The sequence below is a fragment of the Ylistrum balloti genome, unplaced genomic scaffold, assembly GCF_031769215.1.
Source record: "Ylistrum balloti isolate Yb309-2 unplaced genomic scaffold, AGI_CSIRO_Ybal_v1 Utg371136, whole genome shotgun sequence".
Classification (NCBI taxonomy): domain Eukaryota; kingdom Metazoa; phylum Mollusca; class Bivalvia; order Pectinida; family Pectinidae; genus Ylistrum; species Ylistrum balloti.
Window position 1 is genome coordinate 13,648 of NW_026782623.1, and position 12,164 is coordinate 25,811.

A 12,164-nucleotide genomic window follows, 5' to 3' on the forward strand; every position below is an offset into this window, starting at 1 on the left:
GTTTTTGTATGTAATATATATAAATGAACATTTAGCACAAATCCATTGTTTTACACATTCATATAAGGGTCTCTACTAAAACGCAATTTCATGTTATCGACTTCGTCATTGTCGGCGAATTGACGGTCGTTTAAAATAACGCGGAATGAGTAAAACAGCTGCGTTCCGCACGAACTATTATATTAATTCGATAAATGAAGCTGGCAGGGTAAAATCGAAATGCGCATGTGCATATGAGGCAGAACGAGCAACCACAACATCCGGCAAGTTGGAAGGGAAAGTCATTTCATGCATCAGAACAAGACTACTGTCAGCAGAAAATCCAGTATCAAGAAGCTGAGGTTTTTTGGACTCATTTCAACGGTTGTTCTTTTTATTGGCGTATTTTTATGCTATTGGTGCATGGGCAACAGTTCGTCAAGCAGCATGGCCACCCCAATCGTGATTGGACCCCGAGCAGCCCACAGAGCAACGGTGAGTGTGATTTGCCCTGGCACACGGACGTAGTGTCATGTACCCAGTAGTCGATAATAGACCGTGATTTGTTTTGTTCTTCGAGAGCAGCCAATTAGACAAGAATTTATCCGTGCGCTGAAGCCATACCTCCTGGTGGGTGCGAACAAGTTAAACATGTGTCGAACCCTGTGCTAGCTGCCTTGTGTTATTCATACTAAAAATTATTCTGACGTTTTATACCATTCTATCGACTTTTTAAAATACAATATTGGCTCTGAGTCGATGAATGTCAGAACTCATATCACAAGTGAAAAGAATAAGCTACCCAAACTCGTGTCGGCACTCAAACGATACTAATAAAGTGGAAAGAAATTTTCCTATATACTGCAGACATGTACGGATCGAAATGTCTGTTCTTTATCTACAAGTTTCAAACATCACATGTCTCATAATATCAATAGTCTCAATGAACTCACATTTCCCCCCACCTTACTCTGTTTGAGCTCATGTTTGTGTTAGCCACATCTGTACGCATACTCCTTTAGTCTCATTTGCACATGTATTGTGCAAAAGTTCAGATGACAATGTAAACAACAACGTTTTGCAAGCCAAATCCACCTCACTTTAACACCTTTTTGCCATGGGTGAATCATATGATGATTGTGGCAGTGGAATAATTCATTTAAAGATAAAAAACTGCAAAAGTTACTGAAGGACATTGATTTTAACTAAGAGCAAGTGTTTGTTTTCATATGGTTTCTTTATGTAATGATATTCATCATAGCTTTGGAGAAATTTCATGGGTGTTGCAAGGTTTTGTTAAGTCATATAGGTGAGTTTGTGCCATAATTTCCATCAAAATATTGGTAGGTACAAGTAAAATCTATAAATTTGTAGATGTGTTGAACTTTGAAACCTTATGTTCATACTATAAAATCTGTAGAATAAACTGTTGCTAAGTGTAGTTTCATATTTTGTTGAAAAATAACCACAAGCTCAAACTTAGTGATTAGAAATGGAAGGTATGTGGTTTGGAAATCTGATTGCTTTTTCATTTTCTGGTGACATCATTAAATTTTTTAGTCCACCAACATAAGATCAGATCTACACATGTTACATGTTACACATTGTTATTACTATTGCTTGAGAAGTACTGAATGAATGTTTTTTTCAAATGTCTTAGGTAAGCTCCCTTCAATCCCAAGATGTGTTTTTATCATTTTGGAATTGATCTGAAAAACAAAATGGCTGACATAGCCATCTTGGGTTTTGAATGTGAATATTTGTTACTACTACCTTTATCACTTTTTTTCTATGAAGCAAAGAATTGATAACTTCATAACAAGTATGTAGTTTTGTTTTGATCCCAAGTTGTGCTATTTTGAAATGGTAACTGAACTGATATTGAAACAAATAAAAATTAATCGAAGTAGGACCTACTGAAAATGCAAACTTATGTTATATGAAGTTCAAAAGGCTGCCACCAAAAAACATGTAACCAGTCACACATGCTGCCATCCTTGATACTCAAGGGGATCACTTTCGCTCTCTGCACCTCTATAACATGTCATGGCAAAATTTAAGGTTTCATGTGCACACCTTGTGGACAAGACAAAAAAGGCAAATTTCATCCTTTGATGTACATCAACAAATCTCAAGGTCACATGAATTTGGGTGTAGCTCCTTTGTAGTCCTTGTAATCAAAAGGAATGTATCAGCTTGTGATTGGTCAGTTATTTTCTCCTGAAACCAATCAAACAAATTTGGTTGTGCCTTCAATTTTGCCATGACATGTTCCAGGGTTGCAGAGAGTAAATGTGATCATAATCCCTAGTGTCGAGGATGACATGCTGCATGTTTTTTGAGACACAAAATCACAAGTAGAATGTAGGTGAGTCATTCAAGGACTTCGTGTTAGTCTGAATAGGATGTACATATATGTTTAAAGTAAATACCAAGCTCTCATAGAAACATCTGAAGGATTCTCTGACTTCAGTTTGGCAACAATCGTAAATTGAGGCATGTTTAAAATGAATGAATTTCAGCAGCTTTTATATTTATACAGATGTGCAATAACATCATTAGTAGGTCTCGGATGAGTTAATTTTCAGGATATCAAATTAAATAGTTTATTTCTACTGTTCATGTTAAGTGAAATGTGCATACATTGGGGCTTTAAAATGCTGTGCTGAATTTTTTTGTTGAGAAATTTAAGATTGATAGAAAAGTCTGCTGTTATAAATCTAAAGTATGATAAACTTTGTACAGTATGATAAACAATGTTGACATGCTCCCTTGAATCCCCATGAGGATAAAAATGAAAAAGTTTACTGGTAGTTTATGAAAGATATAGATAGGTGATTTCTTAATATTGTATAATTACTCTTTAATAGTAATGGGGAGAAGAAAACCATGAGACTTGTACATATCTAGCTATGTAAAGTCATGTTTGCCTCTCATTAGTTTACAGTTTCTTCCGATTGAAAATAAAAATGTTTAAATCAACAATATTCCAGGTGATTAAGGTTTTAATGAGAGCTTTTAAAGGAAAAATATTATTTTGCTATTGATCAAACATGCTTGAACTGGAAGTTTCATGCTTGGAGTTTAATGATCAATTAAAATGATACATATTTTCTTGTATCTGATATGCTTGATAGACTTGAGCTCTGCAAATTCCAGAAAATCAGTCTTGAATTATAAACACTTTTTGCCACATCATCAGATAGAAGGCTTTCACTGTTGAAAATCGCCATTTGGCCATTGTCTTGGATCTGTCTGTCCTTCAACAATTCTTGTTATCACTCTCTCTGGAGAAGTTCAGAATGGTTAATAGTTGTACCCTTTTGATTTTGGGACAGAACAGAAAGATAAAATGGCTGGAAGGCATGCAGCCAACTTTTATTTTAAATATGAAAATCTGCTATTGCTGTTTCTTGAGAAGTACTTGATGAATTTTCTCAGATTTTGTATATAGGCTCCTCTTTGGCCCAGGTTGTACTTGTAGCTGTTGGGGCTGACCACAAAAGCACAAAGACATGTGGTCATCTTGAGTTTGAGCAGGAAAAATTGTTATTGTAATATCTTGAGAGGTACTGGGTAGATCTTTCTCAAATTGAATTTCAAATTCATATAAGAAAGAGCAGAACAAAAGAAGGGAAAAGATCCAGGTATTAAAGACCAAGTAATGATCTAACCATAGTGGGGCCAGGATACCTCTAAGATCTCTTAATTGGGGCTATTTTATGAATTTATACTTTAGTGGAATTGTCATGGAAATGTAAATCATGTATCTTAAATTGGATTAAATGATTGTAACATATGAATGAAGTAAGTAATAAGTCTTCTGCACATCATGATTTAATTTGAAAGGCGCTAATCGGAGTGCTATGGTTTTGTTTATGGAGAACAAGTTCATAAGGGCAGAGTTCCTATGTCCTTTTTTGGTCCTGGTAACCTTGATAAGGTTTGATTTGACATTTATTTGACTTGTAATTATGCTTGATGTTTCCAAAAAAATCTTAACACCTTTGACAAATCAAAAGGAATAACTTTCTATAAGAAACGACAACATATTTGCAAGTTTTGCAAACCATTATCAATGAACATTGAAAAACAACCTTTTAAATTAACACTTCTAAGTCTTATGACGTGTATCATTTGGTGTTTGTATATCTGTATGTATGAAGACTTCGTCTAAAGAAATGTTGATCAATTCAAACTTTTTCTCGAGAGCATATGGCACCAACAAAGAAATGAGTGGATATCTACCAGCATGTACATTAAGAGTACATTTATAAGGTTGCCTGAGTTTGTTTGAAATATTTATATAACATATCTTAAGCTTTCTGTGAATAAGAAATGAATAGATGGCAATAGAGCTGTAGAGAGGCGTGTTGTGTTTAAGAGTCTGGTTATCAGACTTAATGGTTTTCTATTGTCATGTAACACTAGATAGTAATATCATACAAGGCAGTTCTTCTCCATCATCCATTATTCACCACATCAGAAATTGATGTTTTATGTCTTCGCAACATCATTAGCACTTCCTTGTGTGAAGAATAGAACAGAGACTCAAATTTTTGGCATAATGAATACAAAAGCATTGATACTAGAGAATTGACTTTGTAAACGTTATCTCTAGATCCACAACCCCCTATTAGGTAGATCATACACTTGGTAAGAAATGCTCTTAATTCTCTGTGGACTCATCTGTGTGGGGTAGCATCATATACAATGTATACGGTATATATGTACAATTGCATCACATTGAACCAAGAGAGCAAGAAAATCATCTTAAAAAACAAATATTTTAGAATTAGTCGGGAACCAAATTTTTTGTACCTAGCTACATTGATTCCATTTTTATCTGGAGTAATTTTACAAAATTTAGCGTTGAAAGGTGGAAAGCAAAAGAAACAATCTTTATATAGGTATGGAGATAGACAATTCTTTCCTCTTGCTTAAAATTAGTCATGATTAAAAAATGAATAATTTTTTGGTAGAATCTTCATGGATGGTGTACATAACATGATTAACAATGTGATTATTATCTAAAATTAAAGACTGATTGACACCCTATCAAGAATAGCGTTTGATTATCAGCACAGGTTTATGTTTGTCTTTCAATGTACAAAGTTTATAATTGTCTCCATTTGTAGAATTTGGAAGAAATTTTGGAAGAAATATCGAGAGAGTTCTCCTAGTGAAAGCCTTTGTCTAATTTAGCTTTCAGTTACATGCTAGCAGCCTAACCATAATACATGATGTGGGGAAATTACTTTGCCTTATCACTGGAGAACACACCTCATGAGATATTGGTTTTCTGTAGAATCATTTTTCTAATATGATTGATACCTATTCTGTTTTCTGTATTCATAAAACAAAGGTATTTTATGGATTTTTTAAAGCTAAAATCCATGCTAACAATCATTTATACCTGTACCATTCAATGATCATTATGTATTAATATTTGTTTTGATGTAAATAATATTGTGTTGTGATAATACAGTTGTATATGGCCAAATTTCTAGTATTATTTGTTCTTGAATTAATAAGATAACAATTACTAAAGGATTAGTCGAGGAAAACAGACTTAGTGCAACAAAGCTACTAGAGCATCATACTGTATAGCTAGCAACTGAAATCAGGCAAATGTTAACCAAAGAGGAAATACACATATTGCACAAGTATCACAGAAAATTGCTTTTATAACCAGTATGGCAGTGCCTTATATACATTGCTATGTAATAAAACAGTCCTATGGTATATAAGCTCATGGGAAAGAACTGAAATGGTTGCAATTTCTTGAAAATCATTCATTTTTGAGAGTGACAATTGTAAATATTTACAAAATACTTTCTGACACCCAGTACCTGAAAATTATACTTTTATGGTAGTCTGTGGATGTTTCTGACATTATTGCCTTATAAGCTGATACAATACCATGATTGTGTTTTGTGAATGTATCAGTCACTGGTGCTCGATATATACTGTATTGGTGGTATGTTGATTCTGTCTCCAGTGTCTGATATGTACTGTATTGGTGGTATGTTAATTCTGTCTCCAGTGTCTGATATATACAGTATTGGTAATCTGTGTCTGTCTCCAGTGTCTGATATATACAGTATTGGTGATCTGTGTCTGTCTCCAGTGTGTGATATATACAGTATTGGTGATCTGTGTCTGTCTCCAGTGTCTGATATATACAGTATTGGTGATCTGTGTCTGTCTCCAGTGTGTGATATATACAGTATTGGTGATCTGTGTCTGTCTCCAGTGTGTGATATATACAGTATTGGTGATCTGTGTCTGTCTCCAGTGTGTGATATATACAGTATTGGTGATCTGTGTCTGTCTCCAGTGTGTGATATATACAGTATTGGTGATCTGTGTCTGTCTCCAGTGTGTGATATATACAGTATTGGTGATCTGTGTCTGTCTCCAGTGTCTGATATATACAGTATTGGTGATCTGTGTCTGTCTCCAGTGTCTGATATATACAGTGTTGGTGATATGTGTCTGTCTCCAGTGACTGATATATACAGTGTTGGTGATCTGTGTCTGTCTCCAGTGTGTGATATATACAGTATTGGTGATCTGTGTCTGTCTCCAGTGTGTGATATATACAGTATTGGTGATCTGTGTCTGTCTCCAGTGTGTGATATATACAGTATTGGTGATCTGTGTCTGTCTCCAGTGTCTGATATATACAGTATTGGTGATCTGTGTCTATCTCCAGTGTCTGATATATACAGTATTTGTGATCTGTGTCTGTCTCCAGTGTGTGATATATACAGTATTGGTGATCTGTGTCTGTCTCCAGTGTGTGATATATACAGTATTGGTGATATGTGTCTGTCTCCAGTGACTGATATATACAGTGTTGGTGATCTGTGTCTGTCTCCAGTGTGTGATATATACAGTATTGGTGATCTGTGTCTGTCTCCAGTGTGTGATATATACAGTATTGGTGATCTGTGTCTGTCTCCAGTGTGTGATATATACAGTATTGGTGATCTGTGTCTGTCTCCAGTGTGTGATATATACAGTATTGGTGATCTGTGTCTGTCTCCAGTGTCTGATATATACAGTATTGGTGATCTGTGTCTGTCTCCAGTGTGTGATATATACAGTATTGGTGATCTGTGTCTGTCTCAAGTGTCTGATATATACAGTATTTGTGATCTGTGTCTGTCTCCAGTGTGTGATATATACAGTATTGGTGATCTGTGTCTGTCTCCAGTGTGTGATATATACAGTATTGGTGATCTGTGTCTGTCTCCAGTGTGTGATATATACAGTATTGGTGATCTGTGTCTGTCTCCAGTGTGTGATATATACAGTATTGGTGATCTGTGTCTGTCTCCAGTGTGTGATATATACAGTATTGGTGATCTGTGTCTGTCTCCAGTGTGTGATATATACAGTATTGGTGATCTGTATCTGTCTCCAGTGACTGAGATTCATTATGGGTTGTTCTCTAGCTTGCTTTAGCTTTACTCATTTTAATGTTCCTTGTGTCATCTGTGCATACACAGTGTATATAGAATATAATTAAACTTTGTTTCATATTCGTGATTTGATATTCAAAAGTATCTTATATAAGTGGTCTATTCCTGGTAGAGAAAACTTGTTACAAGACAGATAGCATTGTTAACATTGTTATGTTGTTATATGTGGTTTGCAAACTCACCAAATCAAATTCTTTTTTGCAATCTTTTCCATAGTTTACCAGATAAAACCCAGATGCTGACACTGATACTATGCCACTTGGGTTGATCAAATTGATTGCATGGTTCAACCATTTTTTCTGATTGATTTAATTGATTTATCGGTGGCTTTTAGTTTCAACAGAAAGCTGTAGCATACAGATCTAATGGGGGTCACTTGAGGGAGCTGTGGAGGTTTATTAGAAGGGCCTTGTTACATATCACTGATTGTATTTACTCATTTATTCTAAATTTTCACCAGCTAATGTCCCAGAGTGTTAAAGATTTCAAAGCTGGGAGATGAAAATGGAAAAACATCTAATATTTGTTTTAATTATATGGGTTGATTTAAAAGTTCTGATTTATTACTATGGCTCGTTAAAGATGTAGTTAATCTTAAATTCTATATTAATGCAAGTTCAAAAATATATGTTCTGTTTTTTAGAAACTAATAAAATATAACATTTTATCAAAAAATGTACAAGATCAAGTATGCTTCTGTCAGCTGTCATACGTGATTAGAATCATGATTCTTCATTCAACAAAACATGATTACAAATGTATGTGACTCATGTAAAAATACATTGAAATACATGTATGAGGAAAATCACAAATAAGGATTTGACCTGGAGATAACTGGTTTCATGTCATGTTCTTTTTCATCAATATATAGATATTTAAGGTACCAAATTGAAATGCTTTGGATGGCATGTTGCAGGCTTTTGGAATGTTGTTCAGTGATGTAGCCATACTACAAGGAGACCTAGCCTCAAAATGTCCCTGGTTGTACATGGGGTGATAAACAGAACAAACACACAAATCTTTAAGTAATTGTTTGTTCAATATAGTTAATGCAAAGTTTTAAAATGTAACTGTTTTAAAGTTTTATCTTCAGGTTTCAATTTTAGGATTTTTCTAGTTCAGATCAGAGGGTAAGATTGATGTCCATATTTGTGAAGAAGAAACTAAGGGAAACTATTGAAGGTTCTTGTTTGTTTTTAGTTTTTTATTTTCGTTTTGCATTAATCTAATAAGTAGCATCGACAATCTTCTACTGGAGATGGCAGGCGATTGTATTTGAATGAAAATAAGTTTTTGGAAATAAACCTTTTTATGTTCATGTCAGTTTATTTTATTGTTGTACATGTATTTGAATTATTTCTAAGTGGCTAATGTTCATTTAACTCAGTTAATTAGATTGTGTCATTAGTTGATTATTTCATAACAGGTTCAAGGTTCAACTTATACAAGATTGATTATTATAGTACTCTCTAATGTTGAAAATGTTTTCCTAAAAAATTTTCTCAATTGAAATAAGTGAAACTGGCGAATGGAATCAGAGATTTTCATGCCCCACCAGGAATGTGTTGCTGGGCAATAAATGGCATTTCTATGCCTGCATATGTCACATATACACACATATGTTTTTCTTGTCAATTTCTTTTAATGTAATTATGAATTAATTATCATGAATCAGTGTTGTAATGATTACTGAAATGAAGGGCATGTGTTGTCAATAACATAGAAGGTATGGGCCTATAGTTGTAACAGTTCAAACAACAATAAACAGCAGATGGAGCAACATCAGACTTCACATGTAGTTTTCTGTTGCTTAACATCCCATTAGCTAAGGACAGGTGCTTACATCAACATTACAATGATTAAATATGGGAGCATCTAAACTGCTTACTTTCTAAAGGTAATTAATTTTGCCATAGATAAAAGTTCTTTTTTTTGGCACCATTAGAAGACCTTCTGTATCTTAATGCATTTGTATATTCCCATCATGATTACCATGAAATTGCAAAAATATATAGTATTGATGGTCATTCTGTCATAATGTGGTTTCAGCTCGTGTACCCATTGGTAAATAGAGATATTGAACTGAAATTCAGTGTGAAAAGGTGTAGCTGAAGTAAGTATTTGGTTCCTGTCAACTCATTATATTTTTGATTTGTGTCTCTGACTTCCAACAATTCTGATTGGTTAACTCTGAACTTTGTCATAAGACTATTTTACAACATGTTCTGTTTGTTGTCATCTGTCAGCAGAAAAATATCAACATGACCACCAATCATCAAGCATATAGCTTACATACATATCAAAACATGGAGCAACTAAATGGAACTTATCTATACAAAAAGCATTATTCCATTACCGGAAGGCTTCTCTGACAGAAATTAGATTTTAATCTCTAGAACTGTAGGTTCCGTGATTGCATATCATAGTAAAATAAAACAGGATGTTTGAAGAACCAACTTATGTACATAAATATTTCATGTTATGGAATTTATATAATTTGATTTATATGTTTGTGAAGATTTCAGCCACCAACATGGCACCACCCGTATAAAGCCAACATTGACATCCTTCTTATCACTATTGACCAGAAATACTTTTCAGTTTTATCTCAGAATTGTCAAGACAACAACATGACCAGTATCTGCATCAGATTCCTGTAGCCACAAATTCCATAAACAAAGGTGATTGAAGACAACTAGATGCCATGGTTAGAAATCTACTTCTCTGTGGTATATGAGACATAACCCGAGTAATTTGGAATGGCTAGTATCAATAAAGTATAAAAATAACAAGAAAATTCTAACTTGTCAACGGAATCCAAACAAGAAAGATTTGCACAGAGATGACTGAAAAGTATGAAGAGAATAAGACCAGGTGTTCCAGAAGAGCAAGACATTAGATACTGTACTGCAAAGATTGTTAATTTTACTGGTTTCAAGGATGAAATAAAACCTGCCATTAATAAATAAATGTTTTGCTTTAGAACTTTGTAAAATTACAAAAATTTTGAATTTGGAAGTAAGCAATCTAAATATGAATATATGTGTACATAACAAAGATTTGTCATATCAACACATGTAAAAATAATTTGTGAAAAGAAAATTATTATATTCACTAACTTTTCATGACATACTGTACACGTTAATGGGATACGATTGGCATTAAACGTAATTGCTTTAGATATATCAAAGGGAAGGCATAGACAAGCTTGACTCAGTTAATGTTTAAATAAGTTATGAATTTTGAATTCGACCATTAAAAAGTCAATGAAGATCTATCTATAAAATTTTTGGAAGAATCAAAATAAGAAAAAATGCTACAGTAATGATATATTAAGAAAAACATATGTTGATATTTCTAGAATCTTTAAAATTTTAGTGTAACATTTAATTTTGATGATTTGTAGGGATGTCCTTCAATAGACAAATTACCGGTAAGGTACAGTTGTGTGAATCTGTATAAATGTATATATCTGAATATCATATACTAAATTATAGAATGTTGTATGATATATCATTGATATATAAATCATAGTTTGAACATATAAGCATGGACTTGCTATCATAGTATGGTGATAAACCATTGTAATGTTACAAATCTATCAGAGCTGTACTCAACTATATGAATTATTCAACAATTACAAGCAGTTGATTTAACCTGGTTAAAGAGATTTACAGAAATTTATTGCCAGCAATATTATAGAGAGTTGTATGAAAGTTTGGAAGTTTTTTTGTAAACAGTAATGTGCCATGTTCATGTAGTTAGTATACTACTGATGGCTTTTTCCTGAGACACATATGGACTCTTGACTTCCAGCAAGACTGGAAATTTATTGTATTACACCAGCAATCAATAATGAGGTTGGAGGGAAGCAATCTTTGGTTAATGGCTGAATGCTCCCTTCAACCCAGGAAATAGAATTGGCTGAATCTTTGAGCTCTGTTCTTATGCTTGGCTTCTTCGACATGTATATTATAGGTTTATTGTCACTTTAAAATACATCTGTGTAACATATCTTTATGGTGTACAGTGTATTATTAACTAAGGTTGGTAACCCTAGATACTTTATTTAGGATAGTCAGGTGCAGTGATAACAATCTTGCACTTCATCTATAAGGTTTGATTTATTGATTGGACGTGGAAAGATAGGGACTACCAGCCAAACCATAATAACTACTCTAAATTATTCTTGTGTAGTATCCAGTTTAACTAAACAACTCCTCCATTCATTCACTAATTATATCTTAATTATCACCTGTTATTTATAGAAAGAGGATACCAATATAACTTTTTAATTAGCATATAAACTATTTCTAACTTTAATGGAATCATTAGGTCTTCAATCATTATTAGTATGAAGTATTACAATAATGAATACCAGAACGATTGCTTTCTGTTATTAGATGTTGATGACACTTTTGTTGTTTGACTTCTATCTTTCGCAGTAATCCATTTACACTAAATCTAATTATGTCTGCAGCTATTATTGATGCTATTTGTTCAGTTAATGGAAGATGAAGCTTACAGGTGTTTGTATGAGATTCTAGAATTTCAATTAGAGAATGTGTAATGGAATCATTCTTTGAGAGTATTGTTTTGATTAGCCAGAACACTCAGGTAACACTGAGACTATGATTATTCCATTTTTACTGTCTTTTCTATTGTAATACTATATCAGCTTTATGTTAAAGCACA

General features: G+C 33.5%; 1 protein-coding gene across 1 annotated transcript in view; it reads left to right on the forward strand.

The window, feature by feature from the left end:
• Positions 1 to 265: 265 nt before the first annotated feature.
• Positions 266 to 12,164, forward strand: part of LOC132561010 (acyl-protein thioesterase 1-like) — a 28,348-nt gene continuing 16,449 nt past the window's right edge. The window contains exon 1 of the mRNA XM_060225727.1: positions 266 to 474. Coding sequence (XP_060081710.1) covers positions 289 to 474 — 186 coding nt within the window. The 5' untranslated portion in view covers positions 266 to 288. The remainder of the gene's footprint in view (positions 475 to 12,164) is intronic.